At 53.5% G+C, this 21,458-nt stretch overlaps 2 protein-coding genes across 4 annotated transcripts; both read right to left on the bottom strand.

The window, feature by feature from the left end:
• Positions 1-8,373: 8,373 nt before the first annotated feature.
• Positions 8,374-12,063, bottom strand: GPAA1 (glycosylphosphatidylinositol anchor attachment 1). 2 transcript variants are annotated; one of them, XM_023188254.2, is made up of 12 exons: positions 11,784-12,063; positions 11,281-11,460; positions 11,084-11,195; positions 10,729-10,876; positions 10,550-10,651; positions 10,260-10,456; positions 9,981-10,177; positions 9,715-9,868; positions 9,452-9,547; positions 9,111-9,301; positions 8,847-9,017; positions 8,374-8,708 (listed from the first exon to the last, which is right to left on the bottom strand). In XM_023188254.2, the coding sequence occupies exons 1-12, from the start codon at positions 11,855-11,857 to the stop codon at positions 8,465-8,467; spliced, it is 1,866 nt and encodes a 621-aa protein (XP_023044022.1). In that variant the 5' UTR covers positions 11,858-12,063; the 3' UTR covers positions 8,374-8,464. The 2 variants fall into 2 exon arrangements, with proteins under 2 accessions (XP_023044022.1, XP_023044023.1); XM_023188255.3 differs by lacking the exon at positions 11,784-12,063 and adding an exon at positions 11,565-11,758.
• A 2,919-nt stretch (positions 12,064-14,982) lies between these two features.
• On the bottom strand, positions 14,983-17,521 carry EXOSC4 (exosome component 4). 2 transcript variants are annotated; one of them, XM_026449730.1, is made up of 3 exons: positions 17,223-17,521; positions 15,978-16,184; positions 14,983-15,798 (listed from the first exon to the last, which is right to left on the bottom strand). In XM_026449730.1, the coding sequence occupies exons 1-3, from the start codon at positions 17,391-17,393 to the stop codon at positions 15,451-15,453; spliced, it is 726 nt and encodes a 241-aa protein (XP_026305515.1). In that variant the 5' UTR covers positions 17,394-17,521; the 3' UTR covers positions 14,983-15,450. The 2 variants fall into 2 exon arrangements, with proteins under 2 accessions (XP_026305515.1, XP_023044099.1); XM_023188331.3 differs by having other exon boundaries at positions 15,497-15,904; positions 17,223-17,517.
• Between the last annotated feature and the right edge of the window lie 3,937 nt (positions 17,522-21,458).

The following is a 21,458-nucleotide window of genomic DNA, read 5'->3' as shown; positions in this document are numbered from 1 at the left end:
TGGTCCCCCAGGCTGAGCGCCCTGTTCTCGTTCATTCACTTGACAAGGGTTTATTAGGGATTAGTCATGCGCGGAAACAGGTGCGGGAGCCGCGACCGGGACGATAAAGGCTCCTCTAGAAGCTCCTCATGGCCCGACGCCTGGTGCGCGCGCCTGGGGTCCTAGCGCTTTGGGAAGCTGAGGCGGGAGGATCGCTTGAGCCCTGGAGGTTAAGGCTGCAGTGAGCCGAGATCGCCACTGCACTCCAGCCTGGGACACAGAGCGAGACCTTGTCCCAGAAAAGTAAGTAAATATGATCTTGTTATGTGGGAATATTTTTATTATAAAACATTTTAAAAGGAAGCAAAGATCGGGCGCGGTGGCTCACGCCTGTAATCCCAGCACTTTGGGAGGGTGGAGAGGGCAGATCACGAGGTCAAGGGTCAAGAGATGGAGACCATCCTGGTCAACTTGGTGAAACCTTGTCTCTACTGAACATACAAAAATTAGCCAGGCGTGGTGGTGCGTGCCTGTAGTCCCAGCCACTCTGGGAAGCTGAGGCAGGAGAATCACTTGAACCCGGGAGGTGGAGGTTGCAGTGGGTAGAGATCCAGCCACTGCACTCCAGCCTGGGTGACAGAGGGAGACTCCGTCTCAAAAAAAAAAAAAAAAACAACTAAAATTTAAAAACTAGGCTGGGTGCAGTGGCTCACGCCTGTAATCCCAGCACTTTGGGAGGCGGTGGTGGGCAGATCACCTGAGGTTGTGAGTTTGAGACCAGCCTGACCAATGTGGAGAAACCCTGTGTTATATGTAAAATGTTTATTTAGAAACAGAATGCTCCCTGGTACCATAAGGAAAGATCAGCATTCAGACAAAAACTCTCTCAGCAAGTCAATTTTACTTTCTGCAGAAAGGGTGCTCCTCATGGATGGAACAATGGCGAGAGCACGCCTGAATAAAGGAGGGAAGCAATTTTTATCCCTTACGCAGCTTGTCCCTGCTACTGTGTCCTGTCTCCGTTGGCTAGAGCCAGACTGCACAATCTAAACTAAAACCTGACTGGCTAATAATTTAAAACTTTTCTAAATAGGTAAAGGCAAGGGAGAACAGAGGAAAAGAGGAAGTTGCTTATGCCAAACAGGGAAGGGGTATAGGCTGCGAGTTGGAACGTGCCTGTGAGCACGTCCAGCACAACTATTCTGGTTAAGGTACAAGGACAGAGAATGTACTACCTGCCTGTGAGCATGTTTAACAGCTACATAGGATAAAGCTTAAAGAATTCTGAGCACAAAGCAAGGAGGCTTGAAGTAAGTTCGTCTGTAAAAGAAACTATTCTAACACGTATGATTTATTCTTTTTTTTTTTTTTTTTTTTGAGACGGAGTCTCGCTCTGTCGCCCAGGCTGGAGTGCAGTGGCCGGATCTCAGCTCACTGCAAGCCCCGCCTCCCGGGCTCACGCCATTCTCCTGCCTCAGCCTCCTGAGTAGCTGGGACTACAGGCGCCTGCCACCTTGCCCGGCTAGTTTTTTGTATTTTTTAGTGGAGACGGGGTTTCACCGGGTTAGCCAGGATGGTCTCGATCTCCTGACCTTGTGATCCGCCCATCTCGGCCTCCCAAAGTGCTGGGATTACAGGCTTGAGCCACCGCGCCCGGCCCGATTTATTCTCTAACAAGAAGGGAAACTGTGAAGAGGAAACTTTTTACTTTCTACACCCCATCTCTACTAAAAATAGAAAATCAGCCACGTGTGGTGGCACATGCTTGTAATCCCAGCTACTCCGGAGGCTGAGGCAGGAGAAGCGCTTGAACCCCGGAGGCCAAGCTTGTGGTCAGCAGAGATGGCGCCATTGCACTCCAGCCTGGCGACAAGAACGAAACTGTCTCAAGAAAAAATTAAATAAATTAAAATTAAAAACTAGTTGTGAGTGAAAATGGAGGACCCCTAAAAAATGTGTCCACCCCGCACCCAATAAGAGCAAGAAAAGCATAGCAAAAATGATCAGAATCAACTTTTACAGAGCTATGGAAATTAATCAAAGGCTTTCATCATCCCAGGGGGTGTTATTCAATTAAACAGGTGACTATCAGTAAGAACAGTGGCCTTTAAGGGCTGTAGCTTTCCCTGCCTGCTTCAACCCTGTCCTCCAGCTCAGTGGTAATCTTGGAAATAAGAACCCACATTCCTAGTTAATGTGGGAGCAAAATGCCCTCATTCGCATAGAACCTCAGTTATTGAACGTGTCTGATGGCTCCTGGAAGACTCCTACCACATCAGCTCAGGGCGTGCCCAGTGCCAGCTGCCTGAGGTGATGGGTAACAGTTGCCACAAACAGTAGACTAAACAAAAAGCTAAAAAGGAAGAGCAAGGGAATGAGATGTCCACAGGGGCTCTGAAAAGCCCAAAACGGTTTTGGGAATACAAGTCATATACACACGGAGGACTATGGATATACTCAGGAGAGACCTGAAAAAGCCCTAAACGTTCACCTCTGGCTGACCTTGAGGCTCTATACAAAGGGAAGTCTGAGGAAGAGAAGTTTAAAAAAAAGAAAGAAATATGAACTGGGCCTCAGAGACCTGTGGAACACTATTAAGCATACCAACATGTGCATAATTTCAGTCCCAGGAGTAGACTAGACAGAGAAAGGAGTAAGAATACTTAAAAAAAATAATGGCCAAGGCTGGGCGCGGTGGCTCATGCCTGTAATCCTAGCACTTCAGGAGGCCGAGGCAGGCAGATCACCTGAGTCCGAGAGTTCAAAACCAGTCTGACCAACATGAAGAAACCTCGACTCCACTAAAAATACAAAATTAGCCAGGCATGGTGGTGCATACCTGTAATCCCAGCTACTTGGGAAGCTGAGGCAGGAGAATTGCTTGAACCTGGGAGGTGGAGGTTGCAGTGAGCCAAGATTGCACCATTGCACTCCAGCCTCGGCAACAAGAGGGAAACTCTGTCTCAAAAAGAGAAAAAAAGGCCAAAAACGTGCCAAATTTCATGAAAAACATGAATCTGCACATCTAGTTTTTTTGTTCAACAAACACTAAGTAGAATAAAGGAGACATAAAACAAATTGTTGAAAGACAACAAATCTTGAAAGCAGCAAGAGAGAAGTAACTCATCACATAAAAATTATTGGCCGGGCGCAGTGGCTCACTCCTGTAATCTTAGCACTTTGGGAGGCCGAGGCAGGCAGATCACCTGAGGTCCGGAGTTCAAGACCAGACTGGCCAATATGGCAAAACCCTGTCTCTACTAAAAACACACAAAAAATTAGCCGGGCATTGTGGCACGAACCTATAATCCCAGCTACTCCGGAGGCTGAGGCAGGAGAATCGCTTGAACCCGGGAGGCAAAGGTTGCAGTAAGCCGAGATTGCGCCATTGCTCTCCAGCCGGGGCGACGAGTGGAACTCCTTCTCAGAAAAAATAAATAATAATAACAAATACAAAAGAAAGAAAGAAGAAGAATTCTCAACAAAATTAACAAAAGATTTCTCCTCTCAAACCATGGAGGCTTGCTGGGTGAAGTGGCTAACACCAGTAATCCCAAGCACGTTGGGAGGCCAAAGCAGGTGGATCACCTGAGGTCAGGAGTTCGAGAACAGTCTAAAATGGTAAAACAGTTGGAAGACTTATATCTCCCAATTTCAAAACTTGATTATTGTAGGTTTATAGTAAATGTTAGTACTGATAGAGGGGTAGGCATATAGATCAATGGAATAGAATTGACAGTCCACAAATAAAGTCTGTGACTATACATCTATGGTCATTTGATTTTTTTAACGAGGGTACTGAGACCAATGGAGAAAGAGTCTCTCCAACAAATGGTTCTGGGACAATTGGATATTCAAATGCAAACAGGGCCGGGCATGCTGGCTGATGCCTGTAATCCCAGCACTTTGGGACGCCAAGGCAGGTAGACTGCTTGTGCCCAGGAGACCAGCCTGGACAAAATGGCGAAACACTGTCTTAAAAAAAAAAAAAGCCAAGAGTGGTGCACACCTGTGGTCCCAGCTACTCAGGTGGGTGAGGTGGGAGCATCACCTGAGCCTGGGGAGGTCAAAGCTGCAATGAGCTGTGATCATGCCACTGCACTCCAGCCTAGGCAAAAGAGTTGAGACCCTATCTCAAAACAAAACGGCCAGGCATGGTGGCTCATGCCTGTAATCCCAGCACTTTGGGAGGTCGAGGCAGCTGGATCACCTGAAGTCAGGGGTTCAAAACCAGTCTGACCAACATGAAGAAACCTCAACTCCACTAAAAATACAAAATTAGCCAGGTGTGGTGGCGCATGCTTGTAATCCCAGCACTTTGGGAGGCCAAAGCGGGCAGATCACCTGAGGTCGAGAGTTCAAAACCAGACTGACCAACATGGAGAAACCCCATCTCTACTAAAAATACAAAATTAGCTGGGCGTGGTGGTGCATGCCTGTAATCCCAGTTATTCGGGAGGCTGAGGCAGGAGAATCGCTTGAACCTGGGAGGCAGAGGTTGCAGTGAGCCATGATCGAGCCACTGCACTACAGTCTGGGCAACAAGAGTGAAACTCCGTCTCAAAAGAAAAAAAAAAAAAAAAAAAGAACCAAAAAACAAAAACAAAAAGCCAACAATGATTTGCAAAACAAATGCCAATGAATGAAGTTGGCTCCTTTACCTCACAACATTTATACACCATTTACAAGAACTGAAAAATAATCAAAGATCTAAGTTTAAGACCTAAAACCAGAAAATTCTCAGAATAAAACATAGGCAGGCCAGGCGTGATGGCTCATGCCTGTAATCCCAGCACTCTGGGAGGCTGAGGTGCGTGGATCACTAAGTCAGGAGTTCGAGACCAGCCTGGCTAACATGTGAAACCCTGTCTCTACTAAAAATACAAGAATTAGCTGGGCGTGGTGTCACATGCCTACGATCCCAGCTACTCGGGAGGCTGAAGCAGGAGAATCACTTGAACCCGGCAGGTGGAGGTTGCAGTGAGCCGAGATCACACCACTGCACCCCAGCCTGGGCAACAAGAGTAAAACACTCTCAAAAAAAACGAATATACACCAATTGCCAATAATAATGTGAAAAGATGCTTTAGTTTCATTAATCATTAGGTAAATGCAAATCAATATGAAAATGCAATGCCACTTCACACCCACTAGGATGGCTGTTAATCTACAGGATGGACACTAGCAGGGGTGGGGGTGGTGGCTCACACCTGTAATCCCAGCACTTTGGGAGGTCAAGACGGGTGGATCACCTGAGGTCGGGAGTTTGGACCAGCCTGACCAACATGGAGAAACCCCATTTCTACTAAAAATACAAAATTAGCTGGACGTGGTGGTGCATGCCTGGAATCCTAGCTACTCAGGAGGCTGAGACAGGAGAATCACTTGAACCTGTGAGGCGGAGGTTGTGGTGAGCCGAGATCACGCCATTGCAGTCCAGCCTGGGTGACGAGCAAAACTCCACTCAAAAAAAAAAAAAAGATGGACACTAGCAAGTGTTGGTAAGAACGTGGACATTGGAAGAAGCCAAAATATTTGTAAAAATATAAAATGATTAGTGGGGCGTGGTGGTGTACGCCTATAATCCCAGCTACTCGGGAGGCTGTAGAAATTAAAAAGTTTCCTCTTCAAAAATTCCCTTGTTAAAAAATAAATTATAAGTGTTTAAAGACTAACTTCCTTCAAGCCACCTTGCTTTGTGCTAATAACTCTTTGTTAAGCCCTACCCTATCTAGCTGTTCGATATAGAGGAATAAGGACATTCTATGTCCTTGTACTTTAACCAAGATATTTGTGCTGGACGTGCTCACAGGCACGTCCCAGCGTGCGGTCTACGCCCCTTCCTTATTTGCGAGTATTATTACTTTTCTAAGTCCTTTAGTAAGCAACTTCCTCTTTTCTTCTGTTCTCCATTGCTTACCTATTTAAAAAAGTTTTTAAGCTGTTAGCCCATTGGGTTCAGTTTAGATTGTGAGGTCTGGCTCCAGCCAACGGAGACAGGACAGAGTAGCAGAGACAAGCTGCCTAAGAGGTAAAAATGGCTTCCCTCCTTTACTCAGGTATGCTGTCACCATTGTTCCATCTACAAGAAGCACCCTTTCTGCAGAAAGTAAAATTGAGTTGCTGAGAGAACTTTTTGTCCGAATGCTGATCTTTCCTTATGGTACCAGGGAACAAGCATTCTGCTTCTAAATAAACATTTCACATATAACAGAGGCTAAGGCTGGAGAATCACTTGAACTTGGGAGGTGGAGGTTGCAGTGAGCTGAGATCTCACCATAGCACCCAGCCTGGGTGACAGTGAGACTCTGTCAAAAAAAAAAAAAAAAAAAAAATCAGGGAGGGAGAAACATGGAGTCTAAGCCCATGTCATTACTGAGAAATCAGAACAGAAATCCCACCTTCCTAACAAGGCAGCCTGGCCATTCCCATGGTTCCCTTTCAATGCTCGTATAGGCAGGGAGAATTCTGCACAAATACTCAGAACACAAGCAAGGTATCCTTTAGCTTTTCCCCCCATGTACGTATTTTCATGATTTGTGCTTTAAGTGACTGCCAAAGTCTTGTTAAAAAACAATTGAGGCTGCCAGATGTGGTGGCTCATGCCTGTAATCCCAGTACTTTGGGAGGCCTAGGTGGGTGGATTATCTGAGGTCAGGAATTTGAGACCAGCCTGGACAACATGGTGAAACTCCATCTCTACTAAAAATACAATATTAGCCAGGCATGGTGGTGCGCCTCTGTAATCCCACTACTTGGGAGGCTGAGGCAGGAGAATTGCTAGAACCAGGGAGGTGGACGTTGCAGTGAGCCGAGATTGCACTGCTGTACTCCAGGCTGGGCTACAGTGCAAGACTCCATCTCAAAAACAACACAATTGAGGTCAAAGCCCAGCTAAAATGCCTGGAGGGTGATTTTGTATCAGATGTCATCTTACAAAGAGAACAGGAGACCACAACAGAGATTTCTTCTTAGAAAATAGGAGACTGACAGATGAATCTCCCTTGCTGATTTAGCAGAAGAGGCCCCTGCGATGCCCACCTAGGAGGTGTTCCTAGGGCTACTGAGAGGCAGGTGAAACCAGCCAGGCTTGGGTGGGGACTGCAGGCATCCACCCAACCTCAGAGGTATTCGCTGGAGAAAGTGACTAGAGGCTCCAACTTCTGGGACAAGGGGGCTGAAGACAGGCAAGTGAATCATGAGGCTGCCAGTCACGGCTCCTGATACCCCCCATCCCCACTGAGCCTCAAACAATGCTGGACACAGAGAACATAAGGCCATCCAGCAGGCGTGCGCTTCCTCCACAGAAAGTCTAGAAACCGCCTAGGTGCTCACCCTGGGAGCCCTCTGCCTATTCCCCAACTGTGGAGCCCCATCAATAGACTAAACCCCAACACCAGGGGCCTCATGTCAAGGGGAGCCTCCCGCAGGAAGACACGCCCCAGTGAAGAGGCAGTGGCCTAGGGAGTGGGGCCCAGGGAGGGCACTCTCCTCGGGACCTCCCAGACAACAGGCCATTTGGGGACATTGTACTGAAAGGAGCCAGGCCCTCAGTTGATTCTAAGATGCTGTGGCTGCTCCAGGCAGCACGGCTGATTCTCGAGGCCTGTGCCTGGTTGCGTGTGACTGTGGCACCTTTGCCTTCCTGTGACCAGAGGGCTCTCTAGTCGCAGCACCAAAGTCTCTGACATGGCCCTGGCATCACCAAAAGGCCACAGGTTTTTCCTTTCTTTCGGAACAGACGGTGGTCTTCCCAGTTCCTTTCAGAGTCCTGGTACGACAGCCTGCTTCTCTCCTCACTGGCCCATCAGTGCCCTCTCCCGTGGGGCTCGTTGTCCCCGTGCCCCACCTGCTCCTGGGCGCTGGCTCCACTGTGTTGCCTGCCCGGCCCCTCGTGGGCATCTCACCTGGGCTGACTCAACTCCGAGGAAGCCAGGCCGGGTGCTCCTCCCTGCTCCATCCCAATCCCACACCAAGGCGCTGGCCTTGCCTGGGCCCCATGCCATGCCTCCTCTGCAGGGCTCCAGCTCCAGCCGCTTAGTCCTAGCAGTAAAGATGGTGTCAGGTGGTTTCTGGGTGCCTCAGCTCCTGGCAGGCCCTCCAACCATGGCCATGGTGTATTCTCCTTCTAGCACCACTCCTGGCACAGTACCACACAGCAATGCACACAGCCCTCCGAGCCTGCATGGCACCCTCCAGGGCTGAGAGTGTACCTGAGGCTCAGCTCCCAGGCTGATGCAGCAGCAGAGCCCTAGTTGGCAGGAATGCTACCCAGTAAGTGGACTACAGCAGCCCTTGCCAGGGAGGAGGTGAGGGAATGCCAAGCCCTGCAGGCAGAGGCTTCTCGCCCCCATGCCCTGGGGCCCTACATGGACAGGGGGCCAGGAGCTCAAATAGCTGCTGAAACAGACACTCGTTTATTGCCCCAGAAGGAGGCAGCATGGGGTCCTTGGGGAGTCTCTGTCCCAGCCCGGACAGGCCGATCTCACTTCCAGAAGAGCACATTCCAGAAAAGCAGCCAGCAGGGGTAGAGGCCCAGAGACAGCAGCGGGAAGAGCAGGGCACCGTAGGTGTGGTGCTCCAGCACACCCTGGGCCAGCGCTGCCAGGAAGAGCTGCCAGCCCTCGGCCAGTGACAGTGGCGCCTCCTGAAGCTCCCGCCACAGGAACAGGCTGCCAAGGAGCGTGGCTGCTGGACTTGTCAGCACCAGCAGGGCAGCATAGAGAGTCCTGGGTGGAGAAGCAACATCAGGGTAGGCTCCATGGTGGGGGCATGGGCACCAAGTTGGGGGGAAGGGCTACTGAATGAGGGTGCGGTCTGTGATGAGGGCACAGGCGTTGGGGGAAGTGGGGCTGATTCATACATACCGGGGCCCATGAGGCTTGGCAAGCGCAGCGGCGGGCACCATGGTGGTGGCCAGCAGGAAGCCCAGTGAGAAGTTGGTGAGGGCGATGCAGCCCAGCTGCAGTGCTAGGTAGATCAGGGCTACCAGCTTCAGTGCCATCCAGCCCCTGTCTGGGGCCTGTGTGCTTACCACCCTGCAAGACAAAGGGCTCAGAGGCAACCCACAGACTGTTTGCATGTCCAGGGGACCTCTAACCCCACCCCCCCAAACCAGCCCAGCCTCTCACCGGTGCGTGTTGTGGGGCAGGGCCAGGCCAGCTGCATAAATCGCCAGCAGTGTCAGCACCACAGCCTCAGCCTCTGCCACTGGGAAGTGCTGGGTGGCCACGTGTTGGCCCAGCACTGGCAGGACATAGAGGGCCAGTCCCATGGCCTGCGAGATCAGCAGAGGTGCCACGAGCGAGGCCAGCCCAACACCCTGCAGGGCACACAGGCTCTTGGAGATGGGCCCTGGGGCCAGGGGATCCCCAAAGACCACCACCATCCCACCAGCTGAGGCTAAGTTGCAACACTAAACACCAGTCAGACCCTGGAAGCCCACTCCAACAACAGAAGGGGATGCCATCACCTGTGATGGGGGAAGGGGGACACTGGGGCCAGGGGCCCCCCCGGGCTCCTCAAGGCCCACTTCGGCCTCATGCAGCTGCATCCACAGTTCCAGAGCGTAGCCCAATCAAGGACCCCAACAAGAGGTGTAATGGGATCTGCCCAGAGGGGGACCCAGGGCTTACCCCTGTACCCCACCCCCCATCAGGATGGAAGACTCTCCCCAGCCTAGAGTTGAGGAGACTGGAGGCTGGTCACAAGTAGATGGCAAGGGGCAGAGGATATCTTGAGACCAAGGACCAGGAGCAAGAAGCCGGCAGCGGGCATGTAGAGGCCGATGGAGACGAAGCGGGAGAGGGCCGGGAGCAAGTAGAGGAAGAAGGACTGGTGTAGGCGCTCCAGGAGGTGGTTGAGCTTGCGGAACATGCCCTCCAAAGCCCTGTCAGGTGTGGGGCAGGTTCATGGCTGGCCACAGCCACCAGGCCATCCCCCACTCTGCCCCAGCTGGACATCGTCCTGGGCATGGAAAGGGGGGACCAGAGACTACTTACTTGCCCACTGCCACCAGGTCATACTTGTACTGGCGGAAGCTATTGATGCCCCGCAGGGTTAGGGCCTCCACACGGTAGCGCAGGAAGAGGCCATGGGAGCCGTGGGGGCGGCCGGAGGCCTGCCGCAGAACCATGAGCAGCAGTGTCTGCAGGCCCTGCAGCGGTCCATCCAATGATGTCCAGTCCTGGGGCTGCAGCTTTAGAGGTGCAGGACAGGATGAGACAGCCCCTCCCACAGACCCTGTGCCCTTCAGCCCTCAGGCAGGCAGGCAGCCCCACCTTGCCCTGAAGCGTGCACAACAGGCCCCCTTTCTGACAGAAGGTCTGGAAGAGATTGAGCAGGTCAAGGTTGGGCAGCTGCCCATTGAGCCCCTCCACAGCCACATCGAGGCTGGTGACCACATCACTGCTCAGCTCCAGCGCCACGGCCGCCTGAATGGCCCCAGCTCGGCCCTGCAGGGGTGACGACTGCATGCCTGTAGGAGCAAGTGAATGAACGCTGATGGGGGATCTGGTGAGGACAGTGACCCTGAGAGGCAGACCAGAGCATGCAGGACAACAGAACCTACCAGTGACATTGACATCGTGGTAGGCTTCAAGCCAAGCCTCAGTGCCCAGAAGGTCATGTTCTGTTACCAGGAAGATGATATCTTTGGCCCAGTAAATCTGCCCTGGAGGCCAGAAGCAGGATCAGCAGGGTCTGGGGCACTGACCAAACCCCTCCATGGCCAGCAACCCTGAGCCTCACCCCGGAAGTGGGCAGCCAGTGCCAGCAGCAGCCCCACAGCCTGGCTGTTGGTAGAGTCTGAGCCACAGGGCACGGTGAGCACAAGCGACTCCGTGCTGGCAGCACGCGGGGCCCGCAGGATGCCGTATACGTTGGTGCCTGACACCATCTGTATGCAGTAGCAGTGAGGGGAGCCTCAGTGTAACTTTGTGGTAGGGGGCTGAAGCCCCCCCCTTTTCTAGCCCTCCAATGCCCACCAGGGATTTCCCTCCCACTGAGCTTCCTGGCCCCATGACACCCACCAAGGTGATACCCAGCCCAGACCCCTCCCTCCAAGGTGCTTTCTGGGCCCAGGCACACCCCACTCCCCCAATACATAGCGCTCGTGGGTCTCATCTGGGAAGGGCAGTTTCCGGGAGAAACTCTGCGTGTAGACCTCCAGCCCTACTGACCGCATCGTCCGTTCAAGCCAGGCCACTGGCAGAGCCCTGCAGACACCAAGGGAGCCTCTGAGCAGAGCTCCCCGGCCGTAGCCACCACTGCTCGCCCCATACGCCCTGCTCTGCCGCTCACCCCGACTTCTTGCGGTGGGCAGCGAAGTCCCGTGCAAAAGCCCGGGCACGGTCTCCGCCCGCAAACTGCTCCTCCACCATGGTGGAGCCCATGGCGTTTTCCGACATGTAAGTGCGCTGGGTCAGCGGCGGGAAAACCAGCGCCAAGAACCAGGCGATGCCCGCCACGTAGCTCAGCACGCTGTGAGAGAGGACGGAGGGGCACCGGCGCGTCAGCGGGTCCTGAGACGCCGACCCGAGGCCACAACCTCCGCACCCGGGGTCGATCGCGCGGGTCTGAGAGACCTAAACCCGGAGTCCTGGCATCGGGACGCCGGACCGGAGGGCGGAGCCTGGGCCTGATACCCTCAGTGCTTCCAGAGGGCAGGAGCGGAAGGGCGCGAGCAGCCGGAGGGGAGCGAGCAGCCGGAGCGGCCCCGGCCCTCGATGGGCACCGCGCATGGGCCGCCGCCAGCGCGAGTTCCAGGGCCTTCGGGTCCCCGCCTCCCCGGGCCCCGTTCTCACCACAGCGGCGCGTTGAGGCGCAGCACGAGGCGGGCGAGCGCGCGCCGGCGAACGGGGTCCGACAGGAGGCCCATGGCGGGGCAGGGCGGCGCGGCGACGGCCCCTCTCCCGCCTCCGGACCCTCTGCCGCCTCCAACTACCGCCGCGGTGCCCGCAGGCTGCTCCCGTCAGACCCGGGGACCCGCGCTCGCCCGCACTTCCGGTCCCAGCGGCGACCGCGACGGCGCGCATGCCCGGAGCACAGGAAGCGCCCGCAACACCCGGTCCTGCCGGCGGCGCGCAAGCCCAGGCAGCGGCTGGCGCCAGGGTGGGCGGTGCTGGTGAAGCCGGAAGGACGCGAGCGGGTTGGGGAGTCCGCTAGGCGCTGCCCCAGGAGAGCAGGAGGGAGGCAGGTAGCCCTAGAGCCGGAGGAGGGCAGAGATGCCCGACAGCAGGCGGAGCTGGTCAGGGGGCAGCGAGATATCGCCCACTGGAAGGCCCGCAGGAGTCAGAGGTGATGAGCCGGGCAGTATCGCGGGAAATCCACCCCCGATATTCAACCTGGGTCCTTTTCTATTTTCCCTAAGTGTCGGCTGGTCTGAGAAATAAAGGAAAATAGTATAAAAGAGATAAATTTTAAAGCTGGGTGTCCGGGGGCGACGTCACGTCAGCAGCTTCCGTGATGCCCCCCAGCCATAAAACCGGCAAGTTTTTACTAGCAATTTTCAAAAGGGAGGGAGTGTGCCAATAGGGTGTAGGTCACAGAGATCACATGCTTCAAGGGCGACAGAAGATCACAAAGCAGAAGGTCATGGCAAAACTAGAATCACTAATGATTTCCACGTCCCGCTGTGCACGCATTGTCAGGGTTCAAGAGCAGAGAACCGGTCTAAGTAGAATTCTTCAGGCTGGAACTTCCTAATCCAAGCAAGCCTGGGGGCGCTGCAGGAGACTAGGGCACGTTTCATCCCCATCTACATAAGGCAGACACCCCCAGAGCGGCCATTTCAGAGGCCTCCTCTGGGAATGCATTCTTTTCCCCCAGGTCTGTTAATTATTAATATTCCTTACTGGGAAAAGCATTCAGTGATATTTATCTTACGCGTTTTAGGTTATAAGAGAAACATGGCTCTGTCCTGCCCAACCACAGGCAGCCAGACTTTAAGGTTATCTCCCTCGTTCCCTCAAGATCGCTGTTATCCTGTTCTTTTTTCAAGGTGCCCAGATTTCACATTGTTTAAACACACATGCCTTACGAACAATTTGTGCAGTTAACGCAATCATCACAGGGTCATGAGGTGACATACATCCTCAGTTTATGAAGATGATGGGATTAAGAAATTAAAGACAGGCATAGGAAATCACAAGAGTATTGATTGGGGAAGGGATAAATGTCCATGAAATCTTTCTTTTTTTTTTTTTTTTGAGATGGAGTCTCGCTCTGTCGCCCAGGCTGGAGTGCAGTGGCCGGATCTCAGCTCACTGCAAGCTCCGCTTCCTGGGTTCACGCCATTCTCCTGCCTCAGCCTCCCGAGTAGCTGGGACTACAGGCACCCGCCACCTCACCTGGCTAGTTTTTGTATTTTTTTTTAGTAGAGATGGGGTTTCACTGCATTAGCCAGGATGGTCTTGATCTCCTGACCTCGCGATCCGCCCATCTCGGTCTCCCAAAGTGCTGGGATTACAGGCTTCAGCCACCGTGCCCGGCCGTCCATGAAATCTACAATTTGTTTTTCTGCCATGGCTTTAGCCGGTCCCTCCGTTCAGGGTCCCTGACTTCCCACAACAGGGCAGGTGGGTGGAAAGCTGGTGGCGGTCAGAGAATGGATGCCAAGCGAGACTGCCAATGACTCAGGACGTCCTAGTGGAGTCACAGCATGAGCCCAGCACCAAGGTTTTCTGAGTCAGATGACTGCAGAGATGCTGATGGCACTACCGGCCAAAATGGGCTTCACTGGAGCTGGGGTGTGTGCAGTATCAAGTGGGGGAGCATACTCTCCGGTCCAGGCCAAGAGATCCTTGGAATATTAGGGGAGAAGCGGCCCCAGGGTCCAGACTGCAGGGGCTGGTAGTCAGGGCTCTGGCAGGTCTGTGGGCCAGAGGTGAATGAAGGGGTAGTTTGCTCAAGAAGAGGATGCACTTTGGGAAGGTGAGGTGGGAGGATCCTTTGAGACCAGCCTGGACAACAAAATGAGACCCAGTCTATACACACACACAAATTCTTTTTAAATTAGCCAGGTAGGTGGGACATGCCTGTAGTCTTAGTTCAGGAGGCCAAAGTGGGAGGATCACTTGAGCCTAGGAGATTGAGACTGCAGTGAGCCGTGATCACACCACTGCACTCCAGCCTGAGCACAGGGCAAGACCATGTCTCAACAAACAAATAGTGGTGGGCAGAGAGAAGGGTCAAAACTGAAAATTCCATGTGAGAACAACTTTTTTTTTTTTTTTTAGACAGAGTCTTGCTGTCATCCAGGTTGGAGTGCAGTGGTGCTATCTTGGCTAACTGTGACCTTCATCTCTGATTCAAGTGATTCTCCTGCCCCAGCCTCCCTAGTAGCTGGGACTACAGGTGCCTGCCACCACACTAATTTTTTTTTTTGAGACGGAGTCTCACTCTGTGGCCCAGGCTGGAGTGCAGTGGCCGGATCTCAGCTCACTGCAAGCTCCGCCTCCCGGGTTCACGCCATTCTCCTGCCTCAGCCTCCCGAGTAGCTGGGACTACAGGCGCCCACCACCTCGCCCGGCTAGTTTTTTGTATTTTTAGTAGAGACGGGGTTTCACTGGGTTAGCCAGGATGGTCTCGATCTCCTGACCTCGTGATCCGCCCGTCTCGGCCTCCCAAAGTGCTGGGATTACAGGCTTGAGCCACCGCGCCCGGCCCACACTAATTTTTGTATCTTTAGTAGAGATGGGGTTTCACCATGTTGGCCAGGCTGGTCTCGAACTCCTGACCTCAAGTGATCCATGAGAACAGGTAATTTTTGTATTTATTGTTTTTAGATGGAGTCTTGCTCTGTCGCCCAGGCTGGAGTGCAGTGGCACAATCTCAGCTTACTGCAACCTCCGCCTCCGCGGTTCAAGAGCTTCTCCTGCCTCAGCCTCCTGAGTAACTCAGATTATAGGCATGTGCCACCACCCCCAGCTAATTTTGTATTTTTCGTAGAGACAGGGTTTCGCCATTGGCCAGGATGGTCTCAAATTCCTGATCTGAAGCAATCCGCCTGCCTCAGCCTCCCAAAGTTCTGGGATTACAGGTGTGAGCCACCATGCCTGGCTGTTGTATTTTTAGAGCCCAAGATAAGCAGCAGGAAAAGCCCAAGGGGCTCCAAACCATAGTCCAGAGGCCATGGCACATGGCCCCCACATCTCTAGGTTGGGTACTCAGAGCCAGCCGAGTTCTCCCTCAGCCCTTTTCTCGGGGCCCTGGATGTGCTGGAGTAAGGGTAACAGATTCCTCAGTCTAATGGCCTGGCTCATCTTGCCAGGCCCTGCCTCCTGCTCAGCTGCCTTGAGTCCTTACTGGGACATGTTGCTTTTTCCACCCAGGACCTCCCCCACAGCAACCCCCTAATCCATTGTTCTCTTCAGGGTTTGAATCAGGCTACACAGAGATAGGCAGTTCATGTGTGGGCGAGGGTCCCTGGTCATCCCCAGGAGCCAGCACCAGACCAGGCTCTGCCAGGCTTCACATGGCTCTGAAGTGCTGCTGGGTGATTAACGTACAGTGAGGGTTGTCTGGGCAGAGGAGGGTTTTATTCTGGACATGGGTGGCTGGGTGGTCAGTCCCCCAGCAAGATAGAGGCCTCACGCACATGCTGCCGGACCACTCTGTCCAAGAGGGTGTGCACATCTCGAGCAGCCTGGGCAGCAGCCTCCAACACCCGCTCCAGGTGGTCCTCGTGCAGCCGGGCATCCATCTCAAGCAGTGCAATCTGTCCCGAGGCTGGCAGCAGGGCCAGGGCCAGCTGGGGGCCACCAGCTGCTTCCTCCACATGGCTGAGGTCCGCCAGGGCTGTGCCATCCACAAAGCCAGCTGAGCACGCACATACAAAGTCTCTCATGGGTATCCCAGCATCCAGCACTGCCAGCGTGGCTGCATTCACACAAGCTGCATAGGTCCCACCATCTGCCTGTAGCACCTGCAGGGACCCCAGGGTGTGAGTCTATCAGACTCCCTCCGCAACCCCATCACACCACCCCTCCCTGGCTCACCTGCACATAGATATCAATCTGGGAGCGTGGGTGCAGCTGTGTGAGGATGGCTGCCTCGAAAGTCTGGCGGAGCTGCAGGCCCATCTCACAAGACTTCCGGTCCCCATGTGGCCGTCGCTTGCGCTCACCTGTGCTGAAGGTCGCTGAACTATACTGACAGTTCACTAGGGCCCTGTCCGGCAGGGCTCGAGCCCGGGAACCCCGGATCTGGAAGAGGACGGACACATGAGTCAGGCCCACTCCTTCCAGCTCACACTCCACTGTCCTCTGTGGGTCTGCCTCTCCCTCCACTTTCAATGCCTCAGCAAGGGGCAACTTCGTTACCTCCAAAACAAAGCCCCCTGTTTTGCACTCTCTGTCTTGCATGTGTTGCCCTCTGGCATCTTTTAATGGGCTTCCTTGTGCCCATCCTCGCCCCATTCCCTGCCAACCCAAGTTTACAAACATCAAGGCTGATTCTGTCTCACCTTCACACTCAAATCCTAATTACCTTACAGAGGTTTCACATTACATATGAAATAAAATCCCAAATCACTTCCCTGGTCTACAAAACCCTAATTCCTCACCTCCCCGGGAACTCTCAACCTTATTTGGAGTTATCCCCTCTTTCCCCACCAGCAGTCTTTCTGCTCTGCATAAGTGCCTTGCTTGTTTTCACCACCGTGGTCTTCGCCCTCCTGGTTCCCTCTGCCTGGAAATCAGAGCTCCTACACTCATGGGCTAAACAAACACTCTTTCAATACCTTCGCTGGCCAGGCACAGTTACAGCGCTGGAAACACAGCAATGAAACCAGAGAGTTTTATGTAAAGTTTCTGTCCTTAGGAAGCTTATATCCTAGCGAGGAAACGGGAAAATGCTTAAGCAAAATAGGCATTTGAGATTGTAGGTGCACAAAAGACAAGGGTTTATTGTAGGGAGAGAAGTACCGCGTGGATAAGGTCGTCTGGGAAGGAGTGACATCGGAGTAGAGCTGAGAGGAGAGGGAGCGAGTGGGGGAGTGCCTGGCACGTTGAAGAGCCGCAAAGAGGAGGGAGAGCGCAGGCACGGAGACCGATGAGAAAGGCAGGACCACCGCGCAGCACACTAAAGACTTGCGTTTACTCCGAGTGAGATGCAGTGCTGAGCATCGGCTGTGTAGACTGAGGCGCGCCGGCCGCACCCCTCAAGTCCCCGAGCCTGTGCTCGGCCCGGCTGCCCCGCAGCTCCCGCGGTCACACGATTCCCCATCCCGCACGCCCACTCGCCTCGTGCGGGCCGTAGACCACCGCCAGCGCCTTGGTGTTGCCCTGCTCGATGTAGGCCGAGCCGTCAGCCTGCGCGAACACGCCCATCCGAGCCTGGATCTTGCGCAGCTCCCCGGCGCGCCGACCGTCCACCCGGTAGCCCTGGTCCGACAAGAGCTCCAGCCCCGACATGCTGCCCGGCTGCCAGCTCCGCTCTCTGCCTAGTTCTCTGATCCGCGGGAGAACTACAGCTCCCTGCGGCTCCGACCTCCCCAAATCTACGATTTCCGGCGGTCCGCTATCACTTCCGGTTCCGGGGAACTACAGCTCCCCGCGCTCCCGACCTCCCTGGATCTACGGTTTCCGGCGGTCCGCTGTCACTTCCGGTCCCAGGGAACTGGAGTTCCTCGCGGCCCCGACCTCCCCAGATCTACGGTTTCTGGCGGTTCGGCTTCACTTCTGTCTCCGGGGAACTGCGGTGGCGCCGTCGGGGAAGCAGCGGTTGAGCCCGCAGCCGTTCCCGGAGCTGTGCCACGGGTGCCAGGAGGTGGGCGCCCGCTGAAGGAGGAATTCCCGTCACGCCCTCGGGACCAGTGGTGCCTGCATTCAGCCCTTCCCCGCGCCCCAAGTGTGAGAGTGGAAGGATGAACCCAGTGGGTTGCGACACTGACCGGAGACGGCATTGAGGGGTCCTAGGAAAGTGACCAGGCTGGTGTCCCAGGATGGTCCACACCTGGCACCTCTCCAGTCCGCTCATGCCCTCCCTTTACACCGAGCTTCCACACTGCAGTCAAGTGGGCCTCCCTTTTCCTTTGAGAATGCACATTTCCTCATCCTTTCCAGAGAGGGGTTGTGTGTCTGTTTATCTCTTGCCACTTAACCTCAGCGGCTTCAAATAACAGTCATTCTTTTATTACGTCCTGCAGTCTTGGGTTATCTAGGCTCAGCTAGGTAGTTTGCATGTAGGCTCTCTCCTACAGTTGCTGCCAGATGGCGGCTGGGGCTGGAGCCATCCTAAAGCTTTCTCTTTCATATCTTTGGTGGCTGATGCTGGTGGCTGGCCAGGACCTCATCTGTGGCTGTCAGGCAGCACACCTACATGTGGCTTCTCCATGCTTCCGTGCAATATGGCATCTGGGCTCCAAGGGTGGCCTTCCAGGACAAGATGGACAACATGTGCATGACATTTTTAGGACAGCCTCAGAAGTCACATAGTGTCCCTCTGCCAGACTCTGTGGGTCAAGGCAGTCAGACACATCTACCCAGGCTTAAGGGATGGGGACAGGGACGCCACCCTTCAGTGGGAGGAGTGTCAATATTAGACTGTAGGAAGAGCCAGTGGGCTGGGGAAATGCAGTCTGCTGCAGGGGCCCAAGTTCAGCATCCCCTCAAAGGTGGTTATGCTCTCCTGAAAGACTGAGAGGCATGAGAATGAGTGAGCAAGCCGCAGCCCTGCTGCTGCAGCTGGTATGAGGCCACGATGGGTCACTATCCTCTGCCACTGGCCACCACCGATTCCCCACCCTTGGCTCTACAGCCAGACACTGCGTACTGTGGAGCAGCCCAGGCCCTTCTCCCCTTGCAGTCTGAGCTCTTCCTGTCCCTGTTCTTACTGGGTCGTTTTGTTTGTTTTGTTTTTTTGAGGTGGAGTCTCACTCTGTCACCAGGCTGGAGTGCTGTGGCACAATATCAGCGCACTGCTCCCTCCACCTCCTGGGTCCAAGTGATTCTTGTATCTCAGCCTCCCAAGTAGCTGGGAAGCTGGGATTACAGGCACCTGCCACTATGCCTGGCTAAGGTTTTTGTTTTGTTTTGTTTTTTTGGAGACGGAGTCTCACTGTCACCCAGGCTGGAGTGCAGAGGCACGATCTCAGCTCACTGCAACCTCCACCTCCTGGGTTCAAGCGATTCTCCTACCTCAGCCTCCCAAGTAGCTGGGATTACGGGCACGCACCACCATGCCCTGCTGACTTTTTTTTTGTAGTTTTAGTGGAGATGGGGTTTCACCGTGTTGACCAGGCTGGTCTTGAACTCCTGACCTCAGGTGATCCACCTGCCTCGGCCTCCTGCCACTGCACCTGGCCTTACTGAGTCGTTTCGACTGTCCACTGACAGTCCTTGCCACATGCAGGAAGACCAGACGTCCAGGGAGCTCCATGGACTGCCCACCCTAGTTGTGTAGCATTGACCATAGCAACTCAGGAAAATGAGGACGATGTTGGTATTCAGCCTAAGGAGCCCACAGTGGGCCAGTGATAGCTGCTACTTCAAGATCAGTGGAACCTTCGCTGTGTTCCCTGGTGGAAGTATTCACCTTCAGGAACTGGGCCTCCAACCTAGCAGCATTCCAGGTTTAGGATTATGGGGCCGCTGCTACCTCACACCTTTGGTTCTCCGACCCTCGTACTCCAGCGTTAGGGTACACACATGGGTCAGTTCAAATTTTGGAGGCCTAAAGCTTATACAGATTCAGGGGCCATGAGAAGTATCCCCAAGATCCCTCCGGAATAATCAGTTTGCTAGAAGGACTCCCTATAGACTTGTCCTCACAGCTAAGATTATTACACAGAGAAGATAAGTCTGAATCAGCAAAGAGAAAAGGTGCATGAGATGAATTCCACAGGAAATCAGGCGTGAGCTGGCCAAGTCCTCTCCTGGTGGACTCCACAGGAAGAAGCTGGAGCAGTGTGTGTGAAATGCTGTCTGCCAGGGAAGCTTCTTAGACACTCAGCACCCTGGGGTTTTATGTAGGGAAGGTGACATACACAGTCTGTGCCAAGCATGTGCCCAGATTCCAGACCCCCAGAAGCAACACACGTGTTCAGCATGAGCCATGTTTGTACGAACAGTCTAGGCACAGTGAGACACGCTTACCAGAGAAGGGGGGGAACCATCCCAAAACCCAATTCCCAGACACCAACTCTTCAAGCTTGCCTGTCAAGAAGAGCATCTCAGGCCTGCCGTTAACTCATCTACACAGTCTTCTTTTGAAACATAAGTCAAAATTATATATCCAAAACTAAGTGAATAGTGAGAAAAGAAGTCCCAACACAAACATTTTTAAAAGTTGACAAATACTACAAACATCACAAAATGCAGAAAACCTACAGGTTTCCCCTACATTTCTTGGATGCATTCTCTGATGCTCTCTTAAGATGACAACACTTTTTTTTTTTTTTGAGATGGAGTCTCACTCTGTTCCCCAGGCTGGAGTGCAGTGGCGCGATCTCGGCTCAGTGCAAGCTTCGCCTTCTGGGTTCACGCCATTCTCCTGCCTCAGCCTCCCGAGTAGCTGGGACTACAGGCGCCCGTCACCATGCCTGGCTAATTTTTTTTTAAAATTTTTAGTAGAGATGGGGTTTCACCGTGTTAGCCAGGGTGGTCTCAATCTTCTGACCTCGTGATCTGCCCGCCTCGGCCTCCCAAAGTGCTGGGATTACAGGCTTGAGCCACCACGCCCAGACGACAACACTTTTTATAACGTAACCTTCTATATGTAGAAAGAAGATGGCAGATGCGGTGACTTGCGCATGTAATCCCAGCACTTTTGGGAGGCAGAGGTAGGTGGATCACTTGAGCCTAGGAGTTCAAGATCAGCCTGGACAACATGGCAAAACCCCATCTCTACAAAAAATACAAAAAATTAGCTGGACACGGTGGTGCATACCTGTGGTCCCAGCTACTTGGGAGGCTGAGGTGGGAGGATCACTTGAGCCAGGGAGGTCAAGGCTGCAGTAAGCTGTGGTCCTACCACTGCACTCCAGCCTGGGCAATAGAATGAGACGCTGTCAAAACAAAAAACAAATAAACAAAAACCAAGAAAGAAAATGATTTAGTTTCTCCTCTCACATGTTTGATCAAAATTTAATTTTATTACTTAAGTTGCTTTCAGGTAAAAGCTCCTTTGGGTAATATGTACATTTTTAGAATTGTCATTAAATTTGAGGAAATCGCTCATCAATTTTTTTCCACATGTGAGCCATAACAGTTCAGGTCTTGGCTGGGTGAGGTAGCTCATGCCTGTAATCCCAACACTCTGGGAAACTGAGGCAGGAGGATCGCTTGAGGCCAGGTGTCCGAGACCAGCCTGGGCAGCATAGTGATACACTATCTCTACAAAAAAAATTAAAAATTAGCTGGGCATGGTGGCACACGCCTGTAGTTCCACCTACTTGAGAGACTGAGATGGGAGGTTGGCCTGAGCCGAGGGAGTTCAAGGCTGCTGTGAGCTATGATCGCTGCACTGCACTCCTGCCT

This window comes from Piliocolobus tephrosceles, chromosome 7 (assembly GCF_002776525.5).
Source record: "Piliocolobus tephrosceles isolate RC106 chromosome 7, ASM277652v3, whole genome shotgun sequence".
Classification (NCBI taxonomy): domain Eukaryota; kingdom Metazoa; phylum Chordata; class Mammalia; order Primates; family Cercopithecidae; genus Piliocolobus; species Piliocolobus tephrosceles.
This window is presented reverse-complemented; position numbering and strand designations above follow the sequence as displayed.

Bases quoted from the DNA above. Each gene is read 5' to 3' on its own strand.
- GPAA1 (XM_023188254.2), bottom strand. From the start codon at position 11,857: ATGGGCCTCCTGTCGGACCCCGTTCGCCGGCGCGCGCTCGCCCGCCTC. The intron at 10,178-10,259 runs GTGGGGCTGCCT...GCACCTCTAAAG, and splicing joins TGTGCACGCTTCAGGGCAAG to CTGCAGCCCCAGGACTGGAC. The intron at 9,018-9,110 runs GTGAGAGGCTGG...TTTGTCTTGCAG, and splicing joins CTGCCCCACAACACGCACCG to GGTGGTAAGCACACAGGCCC.
- EXOSC4 (XM_023188331.3), bottom strand. From the start codon at position 17,393: ATGTCGGGGCTGGAGCTCTTGTCGGACCAGGGCTACCGGGTGGACGGT. The intron at 16,185-17,222 runs GCGAGTGGGCGT...GTCCTCTTCCAG, and splicing joins TGGTCTACGGCCCGCACGAG to ATCCGGGGTTCCCGGGCTCG. The intron at 15,905-15,977 runs GTGAGCCAGGGA...GGGTCCCTGCAG, and splicing joins AGATTGATATCTATGTGCAG to GTGCTACAGGCAGATGGTGG.